Genomic DNA, 27,450 nt, shown 5'->3' on the forward strand with positions numbered 1-27,450 from the left:
ATTATGTAAAAAAACAATATTCGATTTAAACTAATAAATTTCATTAAGTTTCCATGACAAATTTTTGAAATTATATGTTGTTGGAAGAAAAGAAAAAAACGTAAAATATATTTTACAGTTTATTTTTAAAGCAATTTCGTGTAATCGACTTTTCACACTCGAGCGTTTACATGGTTAATAAATAAAAAAATAAAAAGAGTAAATTAGAACTCAGTGGTAGAACAAATACACTTTGCAACGATGGATAAGATATTCTCCGATGATACTCATTATAGATTTTTGAAAATAAATATTACAATGTTGAGGTTAATTAAAGAAATGGATAAGTCGAACAAACAATGACTAACTCTTATCCGATTAATAATTTAACAACAAATAAATTAATAATTGCAGATACAGCGGTATTTGGTCGTTTTTGCCGACAGAGAAAATCGGCTGGAAAATATTTAATTTCATTTACAGAATTTTTAATCTCGTGGTTTTTATTTTTTATCTGATAACAGTGGGGGCTGATGCTGTTGATAATATCACTGATTTGGCAATAGTTGGCTACGACGGTTGTTTTTTTTTCGGACCCTGTGCGTTTATTTATAAATCCTATAAATATTCGGTTTCACAGGATAAAATATTGAAACTCGCTGATGAAATTTACAAACCGATAGATGAACTTTTACAATCATCAGGTAAATTTAAATCTAGTCTATCTGTTCATCAAAAGGCCGAATAAAATGGGATACTCAAAAATTTTATTTTTAAAATTGTAATTAATCACTTTCATAAATCTTTTAAAACTTATTTCAGATGCCCCTAGCTTTGCTTTTAAAAATATTGCACGCCTCGGAAGCGAAGCGGAGAGGTTGTGCTTTATAACCAACCTGTCAAGGTCACACGATTTCCACTCATTAAAGTGCATATATTTTTTTTCTATTACTCTTACACATTATGAAAAACACATCAATATAAAGCTGAAACACTAATAAATAATCCTGATACTTTTTTTAATTTGTCTAATATGTATTAATATAAAAAAAAGTTCATTAAAAAAAATTTATCGTGGACGTCCATTAGTCTGTGGTTCAAAAAAACGGCGTGGTACGGATATCTCGAGAATGACTTGACGAAACTACTTAATTTTTTTTTCAAAATTTTCAGAAATAAGCAAAGAAGGTTCCTTTCGAAAATCACTACTGTAGGCCTTCTCGTTTTTTTAAAAATAAATCATTACGGTTAAAACCGGCAATTTTACATGTAAACAAACACACACTGCCGCCATTTTTCATTAGGAATGTTCTCCTTATTTATTTTTTTTTACTTTTATTACCGTATATTTACCATGAAAATTTCTATGGGAAAAGAGCGGGATATTCAATTTTATTCGAAATTTAACTTTTAAAAAAAAACATAACATGAGCGTTCGAGGCGTGCACTTTTGGATTTTCCAAATTTTTTCATTTTCGAATTATCCCGGGTCAAAAAAATAACTTGATTTTTTTGACTTGCTTTTGACTTCATTAACTTGATTTTGACTGCTATAATTCTTTTGACTTAAATATGACTTTTCTAACTTAGAAATTTAAGTCAAATTCAAGATAACGTTAATGTTTCATGTTTTAATGTTTTAATGTTAATGTTTTTTTTTTTTCGCGATCCATTTCGTTCGGCTCACTCCCAATGACACTAATATAAATTTATTTTATAAATAATTTATAGATCTTGGAGTAGTGACAACTATAAAATATGAATTATTTATAGAAACTCTTCTACTTTCTGGTGTCTTTTCTAATTTTGTATTTATGTCATTTGCCATAGTATTTCTAATACCACGTGAAACAGGTGTATTACCTATACGAGCAATTTATCCATTTGATACAACATCATCACCAAATTACGAGCTAGCAATATTATTTCAATTTTACTGCGTATGTTACTGTATGATGATGATGCTGGTTTTTGATTCTTCAGCTATCGGGTTAATGAGATGGTTAACAATCCAAGTAATGATATTAACAACAAACTACAAGAGTTGTAATAATGAATTAATAAAACGTGCTAAGATGGTTTCGCCGTCTGAGTCGATTAAGACTTATAAAAATATAATTGCCAGCAAAGTTACCGATGAAGAATTGGAAATATCTAATTTTATACCTTTTCGAGTAACCGAAAGTCAAGAGATTAATGATGATTTCAATTGGCGATTCATAACGTGCATCAAAAACCATCAGAGAATTTCAAAAGTAGTTAATAATTTTAATTCAACATACAGTTCAATTTTCTTGGCGCAATTCGCAGTTAGTGCGACTATCATTTGTTTGAATGGTTTTGTCTTGATATTAGTGAGAATTTATCATATTACATAATATATTATTGGTAATAAATATTATTTATGTCTATTATATTTAATTTACTTTAGAACACGAGTAATGCTGCAAATTTAGTAAGATTTGGTATATATTTTTCGTTATGTTTTGGTCAATTGTTTGTTTGGTGTTGGTATGGAAATCAACTTACTTCTACGGTAAAAAAAAAATATTTTCATGGTATCAGCTTCGAAACTTCAAGTTTTGGAGTCTCAACAGTCAGTCGAAACAAGTTAATTGCAGTCCAATGTCGCAAACGAATATTCGCGTATGCGTCAATTGCGAATGCCTTCGGTCAGCGGGCAGAAGCGTATGTGTTTCGTCCCTTGGGAAGAAACATATAATGTTCCTGCCTACTGACTTGAGGTATTCGCGATTTCAACTCTAATACCTGTCATTTGTTTAATAATAATTTCAGATAAATTTTAGGGATTAAGTTTTTTAAAAGTGAGAGTAAATAATAAATAGTATTTACAGTTTCCGCTTAATTTTAAAATCGCAAATCACATCTTACTCTTACGCTAATAGTTGATCTCACCATTGGTCTTAACTTGTTTCTGACTGGCTGCTGACACTGAAACTTGAAGTTCCAATGTTGGTAATCATAAAAACTATAGTGTCTGACACAAGATGAAACACGATTTCAAACTGCGGGTGATGTCAGCCAACTTCACCCTGGTCTGAAATCGTTTTGTTTTATTCATTGTCACACAATTCTCTATTAAATAATATTGATATGATTGTATTTACTATCGTCTAATATTATTCAATGTCAGGCGGAGACTATGACTTACAACCAGTGGATGTCTGGGTGGGAGTGTGCATATGGAAAATTGAAAAGTAATGAGCTACGTAATTTAGTGACTATTGCAATGATGCCAGCAATGAAGCCATTTGCATTTAATGCTGTTGGTCTATTTGCTTTGTCCATGCCGACGTTACTTGCGGTAATCAAAAATTTTAATTGATTTACAAAGGATTGACTTACTATTATTTTTTTCTTTTCATACAGGTTGTCAAAAGCTCATATTCTATGTTGATACTTTTAACAACAGTTACGGAAGATTAATCATTCAAGTCAGAGCGAAAGTGTTCAACCCGTACGAAAAAAGTATATATCCGTATATATTCGAGCAAATCTGAATATATGCCGTATATATGAGACATATATTCAATTTTGTCTGTATATATCCCGGTTATATACCTTTTCTCGTACGGAAACCATATACGAAACCGAAAACCTTAATTTTAATGTCTATCGCAGTATTTAGAAAATAAAGAGTATTCAAAAAATTAAGTATTCATTATTAATTATTCTTTTTAACCACAAAAAACAGGCGGTAGCAAAATGAGCCTCCAAAATTTTAGAAAAACCAAATAATTTAAAATTAATACTCAACTTTTGTTTCGATAATTTCGTAGCAATTTCGCGAAAATAATTTAGCAACAACTATCCCGGTCATAAATTTAATTTTATCTGAAAATGCGGTTACGTAACTCATAGTCTGAAGATATTTAATACACGACTTGAAATCCGCGTCTCAAAACGTCTAATAAATATAATAATGTTCTCATTAGGAAATTTCTATAAAATTATCGCTAATGTAATAAATTTATTGAAAAAAAAAAAAAAATAAGGTGACACTTATGACCATTTTTAACTCAAGTATTCCAAAATATCAATGTATATATTTCAGTGCTTTGTTATAAAAGTTGAGTGAACTCTCTGCCTGATAAAAATAAAATACTATTAAATGAAGAATTTAATGTCTTACTAAAGGGAGGGAAAAATTTATTACAAGAATAAGTATGAGTACACTGTATGACTTCTGTCAGCAGAATAAGAAAGAAGTTAAAAATAAAATTTACGCACCCCTATTAGTTTCTCAGTATCGCATAACAATGAATAAATTACAGTTGCAACAATACTCAACCCTTATTAGATATTCTAAGCTGCTTTGTTTCCGCGTTTCTGTATTGATACAATATATAATTACGCTGGCTATATTTTGCAAGAATTATAATTATTGTGTGAATAATTAATAAACGGCAAATTATATGCTTTCGTGAAAAGTACAATAGAAAATGAACAAAGAAAGCTATTATTTCAAACCATTTAATCATAGTCGCGAACAGTGTATTCATATTTTCTACCCCTAAGAGTTAACTTGGCTGTAAAAATAAACAAACTTTACGTTGGTAAAAGTAACTTAAGCTTATATTTTATTTCCACGGTGATGGAAAATATTCCTATTGATATTCATCGTAAAATTCTTAACATTAATATCACAATACTGAGGTAATGCAAAATTATAATTAAGTTGAAACTGTATTTGTAATTAAAATTTTAGTGGAAACGATCACTCAAGAATTTAAAAAAATTTTGAAATATTAAATAAGTCGTTTTTTTTTTTTTTTTTATTCATTTTCTGACTGCGACAAAGTTTACTGCTTATAAAATCAATGGCCGCCTGAAAATTTCAGTTCAAAATGTGAATTTTTGGCAACAAAAAAGACAAACGCGATTTATTTAAAATTCAAAAAATTTTTTTAAATTTTCGAGCGACTTATTAATTTTAAGATTTTGAGCTTATACTTGGTTAGATTTTTTTTTTTTTTACCACACCCTCACTTTTCAGAGGGTGAGAGTAAAAAAATAGAAACCAAAATTTTTGTATACCCCCCTAATATACATCTATATATATTTACAGATACAGTGGCGTTTGGCCGTTATTGCCAACAGCCAAAATCGGTTGGAAAGTGTTTAATTTTGTTTACAGAATTTTTAATTTAACAGTTTTCATTTTTTACTTAATAACTCTGGGCGCTGATGCAGTAACTAATTACAAAGATTTGACAATATTTGGTAATGATGGTTGTTACTTTTTTGGCACTTGTATGTTTTTATTTAAAGGCTGTAAGTTTTGGGCTTCATATCATAAAATAATAAAACTCATTGTTGATGTTTACGATCCAATAGACGTACTTGTACGATCTGCAGGTAAATTAAAAAAATAAAATAGGTTACCACACCCTAATAACACGTGTTTGAGCAATATTCTGAAGTAAGTATCTTGAGCAAGACCCCTAGCTGCTAGTGTCTTTTTCTACGTACGTGTCTTTCGCAAGATCGTGTATCGAGAAACCTATGTCAAGATTTGTGTATGTCTTGCTCCAGTAACTTACAGTAGGTACTTACGCATAGCTTGCTCAAGATCTGCTCAAGGCTCAAGGTAAATTTTGAGCCTCTAGCAGATCTTGAGCAAGCCATAAGCAACTATTTTCAACCATAGTCTTCCTCCAGAATTGAGTTATAATCTGGGACGAATTTCTTGTGTGACTTGCTCTAGGCTTGCAATTAAAATCTGGTCACAAGTATCTGCAGCAAGACACATACGTAGAAAAAGACACTAGCACATATCGATCTTGAGAGCAGACTTGCTCAAGAATTTCAAAAAATTGTTATATAGGTAGTAGTATAGGAACAATTACAATAATGACATAGAAATTATTACCATCATGTTATAGAAACTATTCCGATACCGTCTAGGAATAAAACCCATATAAATAGGAATAGTTACCATAATTTGTATGGGTGACATTCCTATAATCGATATTTCAGAAAAACCTGTTACCATACGATATGGGAACCATTCCCCTAACATATTGTAATTGATACTGAAAATTTATCTCTGTGTATAAGCTGATAAAAGAATACTTATAAATATATATTCAACAGATCCTGGAATACTGATGCATATAAAAAAAAGCTATTATCAAGAAAGTATAGCTTTTTGGGGTTTCTGTATATTGTGTTCATTTTTTCATTTCTCCGTAATATTTTTGATTCCACGTGAAAAAGGAATTCTACCTATACGAGCTATTTACCCATTCGACATAACAATATCACCAAATTACGAGTTAGCAATATTATATCAAGCGTATTGTCTTGCTTACGCTCTTTCTGTTACTATTGCACTTGACATAACAACAATAGGATTCATCAGGTGGTCGACATTGCAAATAGCCGCTCTGACCTCAAATTACAAAAATTCTAATCCCAGTGTAACAAAACGCGCCAGTTTAGTTACATCAGCATCTGATGCTCGAAAAATAATCGAAAAATTAAACAAAATAAAAATAACTGATGATGATGTAGAAATTGAAACATTTTTACCACTTAATTATTATGAAACAAAATGCTTTATTGGTGATTTATTTTTATCAAGATTTACAACCTGTGTAAAAAATCATCAGCGGCTTATGAAAGTCATTCGCGATGTCAATGCAGTATTGAGTTCATTGATGTTGGTACAATTTGCCACAAGTACATGTATCATTTGCTTAAATGGTTATCAAATGATTTTAGTGAGTATTTATTTAAAACTGCTCTGTAAAAAATTTTCGGAGTGAATGCGAAGCGGATGACTGTGAATTTATTTAATCCCTTGAGACTGAAATTCACTCCGAAGGGGAGTTTATTTTAATATTGAAACTCCAGTTCGAAGTGGATGCGGACTTAAATAAAATCCAGTTCACTCCAAAATTACTCCGTTTGAAAATCAAACTCCCCCTTTACTCCGTATGTGGAGTGATTTTTTATTAAACTCCGAAACTCCGAGTGACGGAGTGAATTACGTTTGAAATAAAATCCGTAATGACTCCGAATTCACTCACAATTTTTCTCAGTGTGATCATTTATTATTTTTTAAATTAATTAATTATGTATATTTTTTTTAATTATTGTAGAGTACTAACAATTCAGCAGATTTTACTAAATTTACAGCATATTGGGTAATTTGTTTTGCTGAATTATTTTTTTGGTGTTGGTACGGAAATGAATTTAGTTATATAGTGAGTAATTTTCATGGTTACATAAACTGTGAAAAAAATGATTATTTAAAAACATTAATTAAATTGACTGAACATTTCTATTGGCTTAAATAATTACTAATTATCAGGCAGATACTTTAACGCACAATCAATGGATTTCTGGCTGGGAGGACGCATACGATAATAATTATTATTCTCTTAATAGCAATAATCATAAAATAAGCAACTATGTCACGATTTCAATGATTCCAACAATGCACCGTTTACAATTTAAATCTGTTGGCATTTTTGTTTTATCCATGCCTACATTTCTTTCAGTAAATAATTGGACTTTTTTTTATTTAATCAAAAAAATATGAAGAAATTAATTGTTAAATTTTTTATGCAGATTGTGAAGAGTTCGTACTCATTATTAATAATTTTAAATACATTCACCTCAGACAAGTAATGTGTGGAATCCTTAAAAATCAGGTAAAAAAAAATTAGATAAATTTTTGAGTTTTCATTAATTTTATAGGTATCACAAATTTCAGAGCGACACAAATTATTTTGGGCACAAGAGTGGGCCTAAAAATTTTGTCAATTTTTTTTTTTTTTTACAGTAATTATGAAGTTATTAAGCACTCGAAGTAAAACGAGACACCTAGACCATTTAACCAAAAAAGAATTTTTTTAAAGTCCCCTGAAAAAATTAATTTAGAGCTGCGAACATTTACAATCTACTCAGACTTACGTAAAACTAATTTTTTATTTAGATTTATGTAGATCTACGTCGACCAAAACTAAAAAAAAAGGCCAACTATCAAACTTTTAAGATTAAGAATTTCAATTTTAGAAGAAATTTCGGGATATTATATAAGAAAATTTTTTTTAATGCGAATTTGTTTAACTGAGGAAGTGATTAATTTCACACACACATACATACATACACCCCCGGACATGCGCACATATATGCACACACACATACATTCTTAATTAAGAATTTTTACAACTTTGAATGGTAACAGTTACCATCTTCGGTTCTAACGAATATAATCTTTAATAGTTAGAATTACCATCTTCGATAGTAATTTTCACCACCATCATTTGTTACTGTTATTATTTTTAATCGTAAAACTAATTATTAGAACCACTGAAAAATTTTACTACCTCTTTAGATAGTTAAAACTAAAAATTTCGTATTGTAGATAGTATTATTAAATTCTCTCGATGTGGCTACTTCTGCCCCGCAAAAATTTTTTTTTCTCTTTAAAAAAAACTGTATACGATAATCAGTGTCCGGAAATAAAATTTTTATTGCACTGTTTTGAGATACTTTATCATGTCTCAATTAAACTTATAGCAATTCACGAAAATGATATTAAAATCGATTGGGTATCAAAGAGGTAAATTCTTATATGATACTAAAATGAATCTAATATACGTAAAAATAATTTGAACTTACTCTCAAAATTATTACTATTATTAGTTACTCCTTTTTTTATGTATACCATTGCTTATTTGAACGATGCAATTGTAAAATTATTGATGAAATATCATAAAATTTTTTGAATCAAAAATATTATTTTGCATCAAGAAATGAAAGTCAGGAAATGACATCTGTAAAATAATGAATCCCGGAATAGTGCATAAGAAAATTGTCCAACCCTTAAACTTTCACTCCCCCTTTTTCGCGCCAGACTGTCTATAGGTAATTACAGTTTTCAACACTCAAGTGGTCTGTGTTTTTTTTCTCGGTACTGAAAATCCAACGTATCATTAATGTAATTTTCTAAATTGCATAGTATACAAAACGTATAGAGCTAAATTTAATTTTTTTTGTAACAAAGAAAAAACTGAATCACTTTCAGCAGACCCCTAGTGAAGTCATTATTCTATTTTAATATTTTCTATTCTACCTACAAGTCATTCTATTACAATAAACTCAACGAAATAAAGATATTACGAAATTACTTATTAGCTCATATTTTATTTTTTTTTCAATACTCACTAAAATGAGTAATACAAATCGCAGAGTATTTAATATTATTACAAAAGTACTAAGGTTTGAAATAGTTTAATTGTTTAGTTCAAAGCGTTTAATTAATTATTAAATAGATTACTGTTCGTTAATCTCAGTTTAGAGTAGCGCTAAGGTATCTTTCGTATAATAAATTTCAGATACGTCGGAATTTGGTCACTTCATTCAACAGTACCGACAGTTTTCAGAATATTTCATTCAGTTTTCCGACTGTGTACTTTTATTATATATGTATTGCTACTCATAGGCTCTGGAGTAGATGGCATTGATAATTATAAAGATTTAACCAAAGTTACAGAAAATCTGTGTCTTTTCATTGGTTCGGGTACGACAATAGTAAAAGTGTTGATTTTTTGTATACGACAAAATACTATATTGAAACATGTTGAAGATGTTACTCACTCTATTGATGTATTACAACATTCAAGTGGTAATTGATAGTTGATAGTACAGGAGATGACCGGGCGAAATCTAATGCTCGAGAATTTCGGTTAAAAAATTTTACTATAAGTGTGAATTTTTTTCCCGGGTCAAAAAATTAACAGTAAATTTGACTTAAACTGATGCTTAAAAGTCAAATTAGCCAAAAATACTCTCTTGAAATGAATCAGTGGAAAGTAGTCCAATCAGTGAATATTCACTGCATAAATAGTCCCAAGTATATCACTACCCTGGTCAAAAATAATACTTGATTTAGACTTGATCGTCTTAAATCGTGACTAAGTAAGACCAGTTAAGTCGAAACCAAGGCGAACTAACGTAAATTTACCTTGGTTTTGACTTAATTAACTAGTCTTACTTAGTCACGTTTTAAGACGACCGTCTAAATCAAGTTTTATTTTTGACCCGGGATAATTGAATCAGTGATATACTTGGGACTGTTTCGCAGTGAACATTCACTGATTTAAAGCACTTTTCACTAATTCATTTTAAGAGAGTAAGTCAAAATCGAATGAATTTTTCATTCATTTTTGACTTGCTTTTCGATAAGTTGTCTTACTTAGTATCGATTTAAGTCAAAATACTTAAATTTAAGCAATTTTGTTGATCTGGATTTGAATCAAAAATCTAAAATACGATATTGATGATAGACATACATATATTTTTTAATTTTTCTATGGAATTTGACTTGTCTATGTCACTATGTAATTTTGTCATACAGAAGTGTCTAGCCAAATTTGAATAATTAATTACTTAAATTGATATTTTTTAGATAATAACTTTAAGACATCAACTTATACAGCCATTTTGCAAATGTTACAATCTATTGTATTATAAAATATCATTTACCTCTGCATTGAAGATCCATTAGTTTGGATTTCACTCCTTTTATTTATATCTATGCATGATCATCCGATGTGTTATTTTCTCTTTACTTTTCAAACGTTTTCTTCATCCAACTTTTCAATACATTAATTTATTCATAGCATATTCCCTTTAAGCTGTTAAAAGCTCAACGATTCCTTGATCCTGTTTTTAAAAAATAGAAAGTAACATTTGCAAAACACAACTATAATAAATTAGGAAATTTAATGCATTTACATTTAGACTAGAACCTCCATATTAGTATAGTATACAGAAATACTATGGAAATAATTGCTTAAGAAGTTCCTATAAATTTTATTCATTGAAGCTAATATGATAATTATTCTTTTAAAAAAATTGTTGTATAAAATTTTCTTATATTTTTTTGGATTTGTTCATAGTACCTGCATTTAAACCAAGAGTTTTAATGTCTCTTTAGTCAGTCAACGACCTAATTTTGGTTGTGGTTTTTCTCTGGGGCGATAAACATCTAAGCAGAAAAATTTAGTAGTAAAAATTATCAATAAATTTTATTACCGTGTCAACATATAGCCATTATTTAAATTTTGATCATTAATTTTTGATCTATGTTTCAAAATATGCATTGTCAAAATTTAGATACTGACTAAATGTGGTCATAACAGTGAAATTTTTTAGATAATTTTTACTAAAAAATTATATCTGCTTTTTGTTTTACTTAGAATGATGGTGTTTGCGCACAAATATATCAGATCTAAATGTCATATATATTGTTCTAATTAACCAGGTTGACAGCTAAATTTGTATATGAGTAAATTGTCTCTCTACGATTGGTTTAATATATTTGAACTCGGTTTCAATGCAGGTTATGATGAAAAATACAGTATTTGACACGATATAAAAAACAATTTCATCCTTTTTCACGCACTGTACTATAATAATTTTCAGATTCACAAGTATTAAACGTAATAAAGATCACATTACGTCAGGACACTAAACAGTTTTATTCTCTCAGTGTTGTTTTAACAATTGTAAGTCTTATACGAATTTTGGCTGGTCGTAAACGAGAGAACGGATTACCATTACCTGTATATCATCCATTTGATACAAGCAAATCACCAATTCATCAAATTATGTACATTTTACATTCATACTGTATAGTATACAATCTAATCGCCATATTGATGGGTGATTTATTAATAGTTTCCTGCATAAAATGGCTAACAGTTCAGTTAAAAATCATAGCATCAAACTATCAAAACTGCGATAGCAATTTAGTTGAAAGATCCGGTTTCAATTCAACTTCCCTGGGCGCAACAATTTTAAATAATAAAAAGAATATACACACAGATATTGATGATATCGAAATAAAGACTTTTGTACCACTTGAACAAGTACATCGAGATCATAATAACAATGATGATATTAATGATTGTTTCTATGAAAGATTTAAGATATGTATAAAACAGCATCAGAAAATAATCCAAACTGTTGATGATCTTAATGCCACTTTTAGTGTTTATATGCTTATGCAAGTTGCCATAAGTACTGGTCTACTATGTTTAAATGGTTTCCAAGTGATCATTGTGAGTAAAATAGTATATTACACTACAAGGGAAGAAAGTTGAAATTCCTGCCCTGTGTGATAAGATGCCCGAGGCGAAGCCGAGGGCATCATGACACACAGGGCAGGGCTTTCAACTATCTTCCCGTGTGGTGTATACGATTTTTCTTTATGCCTGGTCGAAAGTACGTTTATTAATTACATTTTTGAATACTATAAACAATACAACCACGTTCTGCCTTCAGCTGACAGGTCGGCCATGTTTTTTTTATTTGCTCCCTATTGACGCGCCTCTTTCGGACATACATAAAACTTTAATTTTTTTCCGTCTCTCTTTTTTTTTTTGTTGCGTTTTTGCTGCCTGCCCCGCGACATTTGAAAGCACGAGGGAAGCGAGTGCGTCTGGTCGGCGGGGGCAGGCATCAAAAACAAAACAAAAAAAAAGACATTATACTTATAAAAAACAAAAAATAACTATTTTTTTTCGAAAGAAATAAATTTATGCCTATAAACAAGATTTTTTTCCTGTCAATAAATAATATATAAATAAATACATAAACTTTCAATAATTAACTTCGCCTCTGCATCAAAATCTTTTATCACCTCATCCTCGTCCATAGATTCATCCGATGAAACTTTTTCATTCATCTTATCATTGTAATTACACTGTTTAATTAAAGTATTACATACAACGAGACACAAAAATACTGACGCATATATAAAGCAACAATCTACGACGTTATCGTGAAAAATTTTATTTATAAAGTGGTAGACGATCACTAGATGGCAGCAACCGGCTGTTACTGTAGGCACGAAAAAATTTTTTGCTCCCGGCGATATAAGTGAGGCGCGTGTAACTCCACCAGGAGAGGGAAATAAGACTTTAGGCCTCAAAATTAGGGAGGGAAGTGCGTACTTTCGACTAAGGTATAAAGAAAAAAAATTTTTTTCTTACAAAGCGTAAGGTAAGAGACCCAGTACCTGATTACAGAACTAGTAACCGATCACTTATGTATTTGTGTGTCTATATTTACGTTATTTTACGAAGTACAGATATACTAATATATGGAGAGATCGGGTACTAGTTCCCTGATCGGGTACTAGGTCTTATACCTTAAATATAAAAAAAATTCGATTAACTAATTGATTTTTTTTTAACAGTGCAAAGATAGTTCGGCTGTTATAAAATTCTTTTTAGGTTTAGTCATAGCTTTAATCCAACTACTATTCTGGTGTTGGTATGGAAATAAGTTTGTTTCCATGGTAAGTCACTAATTTGGAAATTAAATGAAACGAAAAAAAAAAGGATAAACTAAGATGAATAAACGAGACTTTGCGTTTCGGATACTTTTGGGTTTTACCCCCACTGTCAAGGCGCATACCTTAGGTATTAAATTTAGACGTTGGGGGTAAAAACTGAAAATAACCGAAACGCAGTGTCTCACTAATCTAACTATAATATTTTTACTACTGCGATATTCAGTTAATTATTTTTTTTTAAAATTAATATGTTTGTAGGCTGACTCATTAACAAATTGCCAATGGTTTTCTGGATGGGAAAATTCATATAATGGTAGTTTAAAAAATATTTTGACTATTTCAATGATTCAGAGCTTACGACCTCTTGAATTTCACGCGATTGGTCTTTTTAAATTCACCATACCAACATTCGTCGATGTAAGAAAAGTATTAGTCATTAACTAACTTAAGAAATTACTCTGTTGTGTTGCTAAAGTTTATTATTTATATGCAGATAATCAGAAAATCATATTCTGTCTTTATACTCTTGAAGCAAACCGTTACTACCGATTAGTAATTTATTAATTTAGACTTAAGTCTTGCAGAAAAAAATTATATTTATTAATTTATAGTCTGTGAGATTTGGAATTGTTTGGATTAATAGTTAATTGAGGAAAGTATGTAGTTATATATTATTGAAACAATATCAGCAGTAGAGTGAAATATTGAGAAAATTATTGTAGTTTTAACCGGAAAAAATGATTACATTACAAGTCATAAGGCCAAGTGTGTTTTTTTTATTAAAGATGCGATGTCATTATTTATACAGTTAAAGAGTGCAAAAAGTGACTGAAACTTTTGAATAAGTGTTGATCGCATTAATAACAAAATCAAGAAAAATTATCGTTTTATTTTTAAAAAAAACTTAATCCAGCTGTGAATGAGTGACTACAAAATCTATTGGTCTTGTATTATTATTACTCCAGTTTCTTCTGTATTAGTGAAAATAACATCACTTAAAATTGATTTATCATCAAGAAAAAATTAAAATAATATTAGTTTCAACTATAAAAAATTAAATCTTTACTGCAGACAATAAAATCAGAGTAGAACTTTTATTATTTTGACTAAATTTTTTCATATCAAAACAATCGTTATTGTTTTTTTATAAAATAATTCAAAATCATGTTGATGATACTGATTATCATAACCCTGGTAGAAATTTTTCCAGGCCTGTTTCATTACAAACTAGCACTCATTAAAGGCATAACTAAAAAACCTGAAAAACATTACAATCCGGCAGGTATTCGACCAATCGGGGTATTGTTGAATATTCAGATGCCTGTCTGAATGCCCAATTAAAAATTTTATCAGGGTAAAATAGTATAGTACTCATTTATAACCATAAATATAATAAATGAACGTCATGATGCACAAATTTAATAATACAAAAATATCCCTAGTCATGATAATATCAAATTACACAGACATTATCAGCTTCAATAAAGATATAGGGTAGAGGTACGGTTTTTGGCCAGTTTTGGACACTTAAAAAATTTAAACAAAATAATTTATAAATTTCAAAGATACTTTCAGTCTATTATAAAGATGGAAATTTCATTTGATACTTTTTCATTAATTAAAGTAAAGTATTAAATGTCCAAAAATAGAGCAGTGGCCACAAATGGTACTTCTACCCTATGCTCAACATACGTGCCAACAAAAAAAAATATAATCATTGATGTCAATTGTTAAATACTTGTCTTTTATATGTTTATAATAAAACATCTTCAGCACTTTCATTATCACGGCTACCATTTTATTCCTTTCATTATAATATTTTCATAACTGGATTTAACCAAAAACTACAACAAAATTTCTTTAATGATTCCATTGACACCGCAGAAGTTCTGGTGAAAATTATCGACAGTTATTTGCACTTAATTTATAATTATTGTTATTATATGAATATTTTTACTACTTAGTCAATAACTATATTAATTTTATATAGATACTAAGTAGTATTTTAAACATTTAAATATTTTTATGATTATTTTTTTAATGCAAAATTATGATAAACTACACATTTACACGGTTGACGGTGTAAAAATTTTAAATTCACGCTGTCTAAATTTAACACGATATTTGGTGTAGTTTTCACACCGAGACATTTACACTACACCGGGTCCAAAAAATTTTTTATAGTGTAACATACGTAAAAATAATTTCAACTTACTCTCAAGATTTTTAAAATTACTAGACATAACATGCTCGCTTCGCTCGCCTTCATTCTTTCAGAAATCCCGCCACTATCTCAGTCAACCAATCGACAACCGAATAAAATAGTCGCAGAAGTGACGTAAAACGATACGACATCCGGTCATCAACTTTTTAGAAGAGGATTAGTCACTCCTTTTTTAATTTATACCATTGCTAATTCGAATGATGCAATTGTAAAATTATTGGTGAAATATGATAAAATTTTTTAAATCGAAAATATTGTTCAGCATCAAAAACAATGAAACAAAGTCAGAAAACGACAACCGTAAAATAATGAATCCCGGAATAGTCCATAAGAAAATTGTCCAGCCCTTAAACTTTCACTCCCCCTTTTTTGCGCCAGGCTGTCTATAGGTAATTACAGTTTTCAACTATCAGGTGTTTTTTTTCTCGCTACTGAAAATCCAACGTATCATTAATGTAATTTTCTAAATTGCATAGTATACAAAACGTATAGAGCTAAATTTACTTTTTTTTGTAACAAAAAAAAAACTGAATCAATTTCTTAAGACCACTAGTGAAGTCATTATTCTATTTTAATATTTTCTATTCTATCTACCAGTCATTCTATTAAAACAAACGAAATAAAATTATTACCAAATTATTTAGTAGCTTTTTTAAAATTTTTTTTTTTAATACTAACTAAAATGAGTGATACAAATCACACAGTATTAAATATTATTACAAAAATGCTGAGGTTTGAAATAGTTATTTGTTTAGTTCAAAGCGTTTAATTAATTATTAATTAGATTACTGTTCTTTAATCTCAGTTTAGAGTAGCGCTAAGATATATTTTTTATATAATAAAATTTCAGGTATCTCGGAATTTGGTCATTTCATTCAACAGCACCGACAGTTTTCAGAATATTACATTCAATTATTCGACTATGTACTATTAGTATATACGTATTGGTACTCTTAGGCTCTGGAGTAGATTGTCTTGATAATTATAAAGATTTAACAAAAGTTACAGAAAATATATGTCTTTTCATTGGTTCGGGTACAACAATAGTAAAAATTTTGATTTTTTATCTGCGAGAAAATACTATATTGAAATATGTCAAGGATGTTACTCACTCTATTGATGTATTACAACATTCAAGTGGTAATTGATAATTTATAGTACAGGAGGATAATTTATAGATATTACTAATTTTTGATAATGACTAAAAATGATGCTTCAATTATTTTTGCCGATCAAACGTTTTTGTGCCTTGAAAAAAGTTTTTTTTTTCTTTTGATATCTTATTTTATTCGACAAAAGTCCAATGTAAAAAATATATCTGCTATATATATATGTATATACATTTGACTTAGAATATTGTTATTTGCGCACAAATATATCAGATCTAAATGTCATATGTGTCGTTCTAATTAACAAGGTTGACAGCTAAATTTGTATATGAGTAAATTGTCTCTGTTCGACTGGTTTGATATATTTGAACTTGGTTTCAATGCAGGTTATAACGAAAAATTTAGTATTTGGCACGATATAAAATACAATTTTATTCTTTACCACGCACTGTACTATAATAATTTTCAGATTCACAAGTATTAAACGTAATAAAGATCACAGGACGTCAAGACATTAAAGAGTTTTGGTTTCTCAGTATTGTTTTATCAATTGCGAGTCTTATGCGAATTTTGGCTGGTCGTAAAAGAGAGAACGGATTACCATTACCTGTATATCATCCATTTGATACAAGCGAATCACCAATTCATCAAATTTTGTATATTTTACATTCATACTGTATAGTATACAATCTAACGGCCCTATTGATGACTGATTACTTAATAGTTTTATGCATAAAATGGCTAACAGTTCAGTTAAGAATCATAGCATCAAACTATCAAAACTGCGATAGCAATTTAGTTGAAAGATCCGGTTTCAATTCAACTTCCCTCGACTCAAAAACTTTAGATAATCAAGAAAATATACACACAGATATTAATGATATCGAAATAAAAACTTTTGTACCATTTGAACAAGTACATCAAGATCATAATAATAATGATGATTTTAATGATTGTTTCAATGAAAGATTCAAGATATGTGTAAAACAGCATCAAAAAATAATAAAAATTGTTGACGAACTTAATGCCACTTTTAGTGTTTATATGCTTATGCAAGTTGCCATAAGTACTGGTCTACTATGTTTTAATGGTTTCCAAGTGATTGTCGTGAGTAAAAAAAAACTTTTCTTACAAAGAGTAAATAGAAAAACGATTCGATTAACTGAAGGATTTATTTTTATCATCAGGGCAAAGATAGCTCGGTTGTTATAAAATTTTTTTTAGGCTTAGTCATAGCTTTAATTCAACTACTATTCTGGTGCTGGTACGGAAATAACTTTGTTTCCATGGTAAGTTTCTAATTTGAAAATACGTTAAATGAAAAAAAAAAAAAAAAAAAAAGGAAAATCGTTTATAACTTTTTGATATTTTTACTCTTGCGATATTCAGTGCATTATTTTTTTTAGGCTGACTCATTAACAAATTGCCAATGGTTTTCTGGATGGGAAAATTCATATAACGGTAGTTTAAAAAATCTTTTGACTATTTCAATGATTCAGAGCTTGCGACCTCTCGAATTTCATGCGATTGGTCTTTTTAGATTCACCATACCAACATTCCTCGATGTAAGAAAAGTATTAGATATTAACTAAGAAATCACTCTGTTGTATTGCTAAAGTTTATTATTTTTATGCAGATAATCAGAAAATCATATTCTGTCTTTATACTCTTGAAGCAAACCGTTACTACCGATTAGTAATGTATTAATTTAAATTAATTATTTTTATTAACTTATAATCTGTGTGATTTGGAATTGTTTGGGTTAACAATTAATTGAGGAAAGTATGTAATTATGTATTATTGAAACAAAAAATCAGCAGTAGAGTGAAATATTGAGAAAATTATTATATTTTTAACCGGAAAAAGTGATTACACTACAAGTCGTAAGGCCAAGAGTGTTTTTGTTTTTTAAGTTGCGAAGATTCAAGAAAAGTCATTAGTTATATAGTGAAATAATGATTTTCATCAACCTGGTAGAAATTTTTCCAGACCTGCCCCATTACAAATCAGCCCCCATTTAAGGCATAGCTAATACTTGAATGGGTTTACAAATAACTAGAAAAACCAAAAAAACATTACAGCCCGGTTAGGAATTTGACCGAGTGCCCGCTATCCGGGTACCCGGGTCAAAAATAAAACTTGATTCAGGCTCGCTTCGCCTTATTTTCTTTTGAAGTTATCGATTTGCCGACGATTTTTTGATAAGATCTCGAGTATTTCGACTTAAATTTAATTTTTTTCAACTATTTGAACTTTTTTCATCTTAGTTTCAACTTATTCGTCTTTACTTTGAGCCCGATAGTCATTCACATTACTTTTGACTTGCTAAACCAAGTCGAAAAAAAGTCATTTATTCGCCTTACTTTCGCCTTAATATATAAAAATTATTTCACCTCAGTTCTGACTTTTTCCACTTATAATTTAAGTCGAATAAGTCTACATCAAGTCAGTTTCGACTTGATTTAGACTTTTTCGCCGCACATTTTAAGTCGAATAAGTCTAAACCAAGTCAATTTCACCTTGATTTCAACTTTTTCGTTTTAAATCGTGACTAAGTAAGCCAGTTCAGTCTGAACCAAGGCGAAAACTTAATATATTTCATACCTCCGTAAAAAAAGTCGAGTTTGTCTTGTGAAAAACGGCTCCAAATTTCGACTTGGTAAACCAAGTCTTAATCAAGTTTTTTTTGACCCGGGTATCGTTGAATATTCAGATGCCTGTCCAGGCGCTTAATTTAAATTTCTATCAGGGTAAAATAGTATAGTACTCATTTATAACCATAAATATAATAAATGAACGTCATGATGCACAAATTTAATAATCCAAAAATATCCCAAGTCATGATAATTTCAAATTACACAGACATTATCAGCTTCAATAGAGATATAGGGTAGAGGTACCGTTTTTGGCCAGTTTTGGACACTTAAAAAATTTAAACAAAATATTTTATGAAAGACACAATGACATAATTCATTTGAAAAATGTATTCAAAGATACTTTCAGTCCATTATAAAGATGGAAATTTTATTTGAGACTTTTTCATTAATTAAAGTAAAGTATTAAATGTCCAAAAATAGAGCAGTGGCCACAAATGGTACTTCTACCCTATGCTCGACATACGTGCCAACAAATAAAAATATAATCATTGATGTCAATTGTTAAATACTTGTCTTTTATATGTTTATAATAAAACATCTTCAGCACTTTCATTATCACGACTACCATTTTATTCCTTTCATTATAATATTTTCATAACTAGATTTAACCAAAAACTACAACAAAATTTCTTTAATGAATCATTGAAACCACAGAAGTTCTGGTGAAAATTATCGACAGTTATTTGCATTGAATTTGTTATTATTATTATTAGGTACTGTTACTGTCTTAGGCAGATTTTTTAACGACAAACCAGTGGATGACTGGATGGGAAAATAATTACGACGGCGGTATTAAAAATCTCATTACGACTGCAATAAAAATGAGGGAAATTTTGATTAGTCAGCTACACGTCTGTTGAATTAAAACGAGAAAAAAAAGAAAATATGGGCTAAAAACGAACAGGATGAGATGAGGACATAGAGGCAATCACTCTAAAGTGATAATGATAAGTAACTGATACTGTATCGATGTGTTAATATTTTTTATCAAAGATTTTTCAAAATTTATTTAAAGAGTTGAAAGAAATTCAGGTGTCACTATATCGAGAGTACTCTGATGCAACCTCATATCTTTTGTAAATTTATATAGAAGGTGCGAGATTGCGTCAAAGTACTCTCGATATGTAATCAAGAAATTAAGGTCGCTAATTAATACAAAGCAGTACTCAACATCCGAAGATAAAGGAGAGTGAAATTGTTTCGCGGATTCAATGAGTTTATTAATGTTAAAAGACAATCGAATGTATACAAAAAAAAAATGGGGGTGCTGTCAAATATTAAAAGTTGTCAAAGAAATCAGGACGCAACGGAATACATATCAATGTAAAAAACATATAAATTTTTATCAAGTGCACGCTATGTATTTTGAATTATTTTATTTGAGCGACATCGTCGTTAAACAGAAAAAACTTCCTAGTATAGTTTTTGTTCACAAAGATGTTTAATTTTTTAAAGCTACGAAAACTGTTGCCATGCGAAGATTTGTTGATGAAAACAAACGTATTCAGCGATTTTTAATTTTTCAAAAATCCCGTTGCGACCAAGTAAAGACCAAAAACAAAGTGCTAAAACTGCAAGTCTTGCTGTTATTTGCTCTATATGATTATACATATTGTATTGCACGGCTCTTACGATAAAGTATACACAGAAGAAATCAATACCTAGCGATACGATGACTTTGGCTATCGAACATCGACTGAAGAAAGTATATAAGAAAATTATCGTACACCCTTTCTTTCTTTTTTGGCGCTACAATGACGCCGCTTGCAACAAAGTGTCTATCGGAAATTACCCCCATTAAATATTTATATACTATTTGTAACAATCGTTTTCAATATTGAAGAAAGTAGAGTTCGAAGAAAAAAAAAGCTTACATGGTACTTAAAAAAATTACAACGATTTAGTAAATTGCTACTGTATATTCAGCGTTAGTTTTTTTTCACGATTTTTTCTATTTCATAGAAGAATATAAATAAAATATATTTTCGACTGGTAGTCATGATAAAAAGACCGATCGAAACACACCGAAAATACTTAGATAAATGTATTCATTGTATCAGGTAAAATATATATAATATATATATAATAAAATTATAAAAATTTTTAAAAGTAATATGAACCCAGACAGCATTCAAGTCCCCGAGTCGAAATTTAGCGCCTTCCTTAACTCTTCTATGGTCGGACTTATTTCGGACTTGAGGATTCAAAGTCGGAGCTGGTCCCATGTTAAATGAAGTCCGATTTTGAACCTCCAAGTGTTACAAATTTCCGTTTTCACCATTAAGGGGTCTAAAGTCGGAATTGCAGGAATAAAAATTAGTTCCGATTTTGAACCTCTGTATCCGACTTTATAATAATAATAATAATAATAATAATAATAATAATAATAATAATAATAATAATAATAATAATAATAATAATAATAATAAATATTATTATTATTATTATTATAACTGCACAATTAATATTATTAATAATAGAAACAATAGAAATTTATACTTTTAAAATATTATATTGTTATTGTTTAATACTAAAATTATTATGAGTACATAACTATTATTATATAATAATTATTGTTAAAATTATTGATTTAAATCGAACACAGTGATGTAGAATTCCTTATAAATAATAAAAAATTACTTTTAATTATCTTTGCTAATGTTTGATGTAAAATTACTCGCAATTGATTGATTTTACTATGATAATATATTTTTGAATTATTTTAAAGAAATTTTAAAATTCAACCAATTATTATTATTATTATTATTATTATTATTATTACTATTGTGACAATAATTGTTATTATTTTCACTATTTTCCATAAAAATGATTGTTGCTATAAACTGAAGAGCCATTAAAAATTTATTTACATTTAAAAATTACCACTCGTTAGGACGATATAGTCCAAAAAAAAATTTGTATTATTATTATTTTTACACTGATATAACTCTGAATTGAAAATTAATTATTTGACTTCTAATTTTAGCAGTTAATTACAAGAAAAAAATTTGTTATGTTTTTATTCACTATTGCTTTGAAAATTAACACTTAATTATTGCTGAACACTCTTATAGAATAGAATATTATAATGATATCTAAATGAAGTTAAAACAAATTAAATTGCATCATGCTATTGCAATAGTAAAAATTTGAAGTATGTATAAATCATCAATAGAACAGATGTACATCATAGGTACATATGGACAACAATTTTTGTTATGATTAATTGATTTTTTATTATTCTTGATCAAAAATTACTTATCATTACATGATAAATTTAATTTTATCGGATTTGGGGGTTCAAAGTCGGACTTCTCGCGAAGCAGTCGGACTTGGGGGTTCAAAGTCGGACCTCTCGCGAAGTAGTCAGACTTGGGGGTTCAATATCGGAGCTAGTCGGACTTAAAGGCTCAGAGTAGGAACTATCTAGGACTAGGAGGATCAATGTAGGCGCTATATTTCGACTCCGATCGGAATGATTGCTTTACGACGTCTTTTTGAAGGCGTCCTCAAGAAGTCTTATAATCACTTCTTTAAGGTGTCATTTTTAAGAACTCTTAATTAAGAGTTCTTGAAAACTCCATCAATAAGACGTCAATTTTGTGACGTCTAAATGTATTCTTTTTTAAACTTCTTTATGAAGTCAAAATTAGGAGCTCCTTAAGACGTCATAGTAAATTCATACTGAAGTCTTATTTGCGAATTCAGAAAAAAGAACTCTTTGAGAACTTTTTTTAAAGACGTCTTACTGAGTTCGCTAGGTGGCTCATTTCACATCTTGAGAACTTCTTTAAGATGTTGATGAGACGTCCAAATCATAAATTTGAACTCATTCAGAACTCATCAAGACGTCATTTTGCTATCCGGGAAAGTGCGTTAATTTGAATTATGGCCACAGTGATTCCGAATAATTTATATAATTTGCAATGGAAAAAGAAAAAGCACATTGATGATTATTTTATTTACAGATTTTGCGGAATTTGGAAATTCGATTCATCTGCATCTACCTATTACAAATCAATGAATTTATTTGGCAAAATATTTAATCCGACACTTTTAATTTTTCACTTTCTGACACTTTTCGCAGATATTGTAGCGAATTATAATGATTTAATTATTATAGCTGATGACGGATGTTTTCTTGCTGGATCATTTACGGTCTGTTTTAAAGCTTACGAATTTCATCTCCTGAACAATATTTATATGAGAATTATAAATGATGTTCACAGTTCAGTGGACATACTTCAAAAATCATGCGGTAACAAAATTATTATAATTTTTTACAATAGTTCACTATTTCATATTCGAATTTTAGATTTGGGAGTACTGACAATTATAAAACAATACATATTTTTTGAAACTCTTGATTTCTTTTTATTGATATACGTCGTAACTGTATTGGGAGTAGGCCTCATTGTACTCTTGCCATTAACTAGAGGCGGGCTACCAGTGAGAGCAATTTTTCCATTCGACGTATCAAAACCATTAATGCATAAAATTGCATTTTTTATTCAAGCTTACAATATATCATTCGGTCTTGTAACTATAGTCGCATTGGAATACCTCAGTTGGGGACTGATGAGATGGACAATTGTACAGCTTAAAGTATTGTCATCAAACTATCGAAATTGCAACAGTGATAAAGTGCCTATTGCATCATTTAATGTCACGAGAAATACTTACACCAAAATTAAAAATTTTAATATACTCAAAGTTGATGACGAAGACACCGAAATACATAATTTCATAGTGTTTGAAGAAAAAGAACTAAATAGTATAAATGATTGCTTCAATTGGCGATTCAGAACTTGCATAAGACATCATCAAAGATTAATTAAAATAATTTATGATTTAAATGATATTTTTACAATCAGTCTTTTGATACAACTTGGAGTCAGTACTTTTCTCATGTGTTTAAATGGCTATCTTGCATTTATGGTACATATATTTATTAATTTATGTACCGTTTATAAATGAAGCTCAATCTATTTCTGTTCGGAAAAAAATTTTCGGTGGCTTTAAAAGTTTTATTATTTTTCGTACACTTGTTCGTGCAGCAGTTGACTTTTTTTTTACTTTTGGCACCAACTCAGTACTTCAAAATTAAAAACATTAAAATTTATTTATTTCATTATATTTTTTTATATCTTCATTCAAGTAAATTATTTTTTGACAAGTCTCACTTCTAAAGCCACTAATAGAATATTGTGTGACAAGGGATGAAACAAGACGATTTCAGACTAAAGTGAAGTTGGCTGACATCACCCGCAGTCTGAAATCGTGTTTTATCCTGAGTCACTCACTATATTTTTCATGATTACCTGCATCGGAACTTAAAGATTCAGTGTCAGCAGCCAGTAAGAAACAAGTTAATTTTAAGCCGATGATAAGGAGAACTGTTAGAAAATGAGAAATATGTGATTTTCAGTCACTTATTAAATAGTAAATAATACAAAAATATTATTTCAACTCATTTTTTTATTAATTTTATTTGGTTAATGAGAACTGTCATTTAAAAAATGAATAGAGTAAACTGAAGTGACAAGTAAACAAATGAGAGTAATAAGGCTGCAAATGAACATTAAATATATAACTGACACCGGGCAGAAACAATTAAGTTTCTTCCCAAGGGAAGGAATTCTCATGTTTCTGCCCGCTGTATGAAAGTATTTTTGAATTATGAATTCGCTAGCAGTTGTTTGCAACATCGGCTTGAAATTAGCTTGTTTCGACGGGCTGTAGAGACACTGAAACCTCAAGTTTCGATGCTGGTATCATGAAATAATTTTTTACAATAGATACCTTTAACGCATATCAGAACCGAAAATACGTAACTCAGATTTTTTATCTATTTTATTGGCTTAGTTTCCCCATGACAATCAAAGATTGATAAGATCTGTATTATATCTTGTAGCTGGATTTGTTCAATTATTGTATTGGTGTGGATTTGGCAATGAACTTAAATTTCAGGTATATACTAAGTGTAGTAAAAAATTTAAAATTTCAAATAAAATTTAAATAATAATTGTCATTTTTATCAGCGCTTTTGTTAAGAAATACATTACAGCCTCAAAAAAATTTCTGTGCTGGTTTCTATTTTATTGTGTACTCTAAAGTACAAAATTAGTATAATACGCACCTAGGGAGTAAATTAGGACATTCCATGCTTAGAATTACCTACCAGAGCCTGGGTGGCAAACACGCGAATTGGGATGTCCTACTTTCCTCCATAGATGTGTAATATACTGTTCAAATTGATCATTCAGTCCAATGTTTTAATTTGATAAACATAAAAACTTATTACAGGCAAATGATTTAACGACAAGTCAATGGATGTCTGGTTGGGAAGACAAATTCGACGGCGGTATTAAAAATCTTGTTACAACTGCAATGATAAGAACAATGCAGCCATTGGAAGTACGGGCCGGTGGTCTTTTTATTTTATCTATGGAGACATTTCTTTCAGTAACTAAAAAATTTACTATTAATTTCGTAAATCAAAATATTTTTACACTATAAATATATAAATTATCTTATTTAGATTTTAAAGACCTCGTACTCTGTATTCGTATTACTGACTACCGTCTCTGATGACGACTAGTGAATTTAATATAATATAGTTAGAATACAAACACATATCAAAGATATGTTTTTGGTGATGGCTGTAATTGATCGTCAATGGAAATGAGATATGTACCGTATATTTACCTACCATATCTGTAGTTCAAATAGTCATACATTAAGTAGTAATAAAAATTTTATTTTTTTCCGAAGAATTTCAATGACTAAAAATATGATTTATATAAAATCCTTATCATAATTTTTAAAATTTAAGTGATGATCAAATTTTTTTTTCTATTCCGCTAGTTATCTTCTAACTTTTGTAAAAAAAATTTAAGGGTCTGCCCGTTCTACTCTTGCCCCTTTTTCCTACGCGCAAGATAGTTTTATTCATGAGTTCCAACTTGAAAGATATTTTTAAAAATATGGACAACATAAAAAGCCTCTTTCAATGCTAATATAATATAATACGTTCATTATATTATAGAAATTATTTTCCGATGCTGCGTTATTGCTGCAACATTGTTTACACTAGCTTCTGCATTAGAGTTTATAGATTTTTTTCTAAAATCTGCACATCTATTGTTTTTACAGAATTCCATCCCATTTTTCGTTCGTTCATTATTTATCTCGAGTCGAGTTTAAATTTGCGCGGTATAAGAACAATTTACTTGATACCCCGGGTATATTTAAATGTATCGTGTGAAAAAAATTGAATGCCATACGCTAAATAAATAAATAAATAAAGAAAATAAAAAAAATTTTTTTTTAGTGTACACAATTATTACACTAGGCTGGATTTTATAACAATGATACTATAATACTTATTTTCAATAGATCTCAATAGATTTTGTCGATCTAGAATTTTATAAAAAAATTACGGGCAAATGACACTCTATGATTTTTCGAAGAGTGGCCCGTAACTTTTTCCCTGTTGGGAATAACTCAGCACAATATAAACGTTTCTTGTTCGTAATGATATCCTCTAGTAGGAAATACCGTAAAAAGTTCTGAGAAAAATTTATTTTTCGAGTTCAGACCTATATGAGGGTGGGTGGACATTGGTGGAGATGGGTGCAGATGATTCTCTATGAAGAGTGGTCCGTATCTTTGCTGCTGTTGGGAATAACCCATCACAATATAAACGTTTTTTGTTCATTATGATGTCCCCTAGTGGGAAAAACCCGAAAAAGTCCAAGGAAAAATTAATTTTTTGAGTTCAGACCCATATGAGAATAAATGAAGATAAATGAGGATGAGGCTGTTCACGTCTTCCTACGAAGAGTGGCCCGTAAATTTGCTCCTGTTGGGAATAACTCATCACAATATAAACGTTTTTTATTCATTATGATGTCCCCTAGTAGGAGAAACCCTAAGAAGTCTTCAGAAAAATGTATTTTTTAAGAACTGGTCCATATTAGGATAAATGAAGATAAATGAAGATGAATGAGGATGGGATTGTCGATGTATTTTTCGAAGATTAGCCCGTAACTTTTTCCTGTACTTTTTCGCACATATATATCGAAAGTAACTATTTCCCGAAGGTAATATTCGGCTATACATATAATCATAGATTATAAC

The 27,450-nt window shown here is 29.6% G+C and overlaps 4 protein-coding genes across 8 annotated transcripts; all 4 read left to right on the forward strand.

The window, feature by feature from the left end:
- Positions 1-120: 120 nt before the first annotated feature.
- Positions 121-3,617, forward strand: LOC130672342 (odorant receptor 83a-like). Of its 2 annotated transcripts, none has more exons than XM_057476882.1 (6): positions 121-305; positions 394-683; positions 1,711-2,333; positions 2,411-2,515; positions 3,134-3,304; positions 3,370-3,617. In XM_057476882.1, exons 1-6 carry the CDS (start codon positions 241-243, stop codon positions 3,424-3,426), a joined length of 1,311 nt encoding a protein of 436 aa, XP_057332865.1. In that variant the 5' UTR covers positions 121-240; the 3' UTR covers positions 3,427-3,617. The 2 variants fall into 2 exon arrangements, with proteins under 2 accessions (XP_057332865.1, XP_057332866.1); XM_057476883.1 differs by having other exon boundaries at positions 1,810-2,333.
- A 519-nt stretch (positions 3,618-4,136) lies between these two features.
- LOC130672335 (odorant receptor Or1-like) lies at positions 4,137-15,207 on the forward strand. 3 transcript variants are annotated; one of them, XM_057476866.1, is made up of 7 exons: positions 4,137-4,656; positions 5,069-5,358; positions 6,097-6,725; positions 7,107-7,211; positions 7,319-7,507; positions 7,579-7,661; positions 11,443-11,567. In XM_057476866.1, exons 1-6 carry the CDS (start codon positions 4,595-4,597, stop codon positions 7,636-7,638), a joined length of 1,335 nt encoding a protein of 444 aa, XP_057332849.1. In that variant the 5' UTR covers positions 4,137-4,594; the 3' UTR covers positions 7,639-7,661; positions 11,443-11,567. The 3 variants fall into 3 exon arrangements, with proteins under 3 accessions (XP_057332849.1, XP_057332850.1, XP_057332851.1); XM_057476867.1 differs by lacking the exon at positions 11,443-11,567 and adding an exon at positions 9,351-9,459; XM_057476868.1 differs by lacking the exons at positions 4,137-4,656; positions 5,069-5,358; positions 6,097-6,725; ... (1 more) ...; positions 7,319-7,507; positions 7,579-7,661 and adding exons at positions 9,068-9,234; positions 9,351-9,640; positions 13,220-13,321; positions 13,577-13,735; positions 13,812-15,207 and having other exon boundaries at positions 11,443-12,080.
- A 924-nt stretch (positions 15,208-16,131) lies between these two features.
- LOC130672350 (uncharacterized) lies at positions 16,132-20,082 on the forward strand. The gene is made up of 6 exons (XM_057476895.1): positions 16,132-16,274; positions 16,393-16,682; positions 17,121-17,758; positions 17,839-17,940; positions 18,058-18,216; positions 18,288-20,082. The coding sequence occupies exons 1-6, from the start codon at positions 16,225-16,227 to the stop codon at positions 18,345-18,347; spliced, it is 1,299 nt and encodes a 432-aa protein (XP_057332878.1). The 5' UTR covers positions 16,132-16,224; the 3' UTR covers positions 18,348-20,082.
- Positions 20,083-21,061: 979 nt separating this feature from the next.
- On the forward strand, positions 21,062-26,076 carry LOC130672349 (odorant receptor 83a-like). 2 transcript variants are annotated; one of them, XM_057476894.1, is made up of 6 exons: positions 21,062-21,185; positions 21,271-21,368; positions 23,277-23,566; positions 23,624-24,246; positions 25,615-25,773; positions 25,850-26,076. In XM_057476894.1, the coding sequence occupies exons 1-6, from the start codon at positions 21,183-21,185 to the stop codon at positions 25,907-25,909; spliced, it is 1,233 nt and encodes a 410-aa protein (XP_057332877.1). In that variant the 5' UTR covers positions 21,062-21,182; the 3' UTR covers positions 25,910-26,076. The 2 variants fall into 2 exon arrangements, with proteins under 2 accessions (XP_057332877.1, XP_057332876.1); XM_057476893.1 differs by adding an exon at positions 25,174-25,278 and having other exon boundaries at positions 21,157-21,368.
- Positions 26,077-27,450: the final 1,374 nt, after the last annotated feature.

Source organism: Microplitis mediator, chromosome 7 (genome assembly GCF_029852145.1).
Source record: "Microplitis mediator isolate UGA2020A chromosome 7, iyMicMedi2.1, whole genome shotgun sequence".
NCBI classification, from domain to species: Eukaryota; Metazoa; Arthropoda; class Insecta; order Hymenoptera; family Braconidae; genus Microplitis; species Microplitis mediator.

What these genes read in the sequence shown, in the direction of transcription:
- LOC130672342 (XM_057476882.1), top strand. Translation starts at nt 241, where the DNA reads ATGGATAAGATATTCTCCGATGATACTCATTATAGATTTTTGAAAATA. An exon ending in ATGGTTTTGTCTTGATATTA is followed by an intron (nt 2,334 to 2,410) that starts GTGAGAATTTAT and finishes AATTTACTTTAG; the next exon opens with AACACGAGTAATGCTGCAAA. An exon ending in CCATGCCGACGTTACTTGCG is followed by an intron (nt 3,305 to 3,369) that starts GTAATCAAAAAT and finishes CTTTTCATACAG; the next exon opens with GTTGTCAAAAGCTCATATTC.
- LOC130672335 (XM_057476866.1), top strand. Translation starts at nt 4,595, where the DNA reads ATGGAAAATATTCCTATTGATATTCATCGTAAAATTCTTAACATTAAT. An exon ending in ATTAATATCACAATACTGAG is followed by an intron (nt 4,657 to 5,068) that starts GTAATGCAAAAT and finishes ATATATTTACAG; the next exon opens with ATACAGTGGCGTTTGGCCGT. An exon ending in CGTACTTGTACGATCTGCAG is followed by an intron (nt 5,359 to 6,096) that starts GTAAATTAAAAA and finishes TATATTCAACAG; the next exon opens with ATCCTGGAATACTGATGCAT.
- LOC130672350 (XM_057476895.1), top strand. Translation starts at nt 16,225, where the DNA reads ATGAGTGATACAAATCACACAGTATTAAATATTATTACAAAAATGCTG. An exon ending in ATGGTTTCCAAGTGATTGTC is followed by an intron (nt 17,759 to 17,838) that starts GTGAGTAAAAAA and finishes TTTTATCATCAG; the next exon opens with GGCAAAGATAGCTCGGTTGT. An exon ending in GAAATAACTTTGTTTCCATG is followed by an intron (nt 17,941 to 18,057) that starts GTAAGTTTCTAA and finishes TATTTTTTTTAG; the next exon opens with GCTGACTCATTAACAAATTG.
- LOC130672349 (XM_057476893.1), top strand. Translation starts at nt 21,307, where the DNA reads ATGATAAAAAGACCGATCGAAACACACCGAAAATACTTAGATAAATGT. An exon ending in AAATGTATTCATTGTATCAG is followed by an intron (nt 21,369 to 23,276) that starts GTAAAATATATA and finishes TTTTATTTACAG; the next exon opens with ATTTTGCGGAATTTGGAAAT. An exon ending in CTATGGAGACATTTCTTTCA is followed by an intron (nt 25,774 to 25,849) that starts GTAACTAAAAAA and finishes TATCTTATTTAG; the next exon opens with ATTTTAAAGACCTCGTACTC.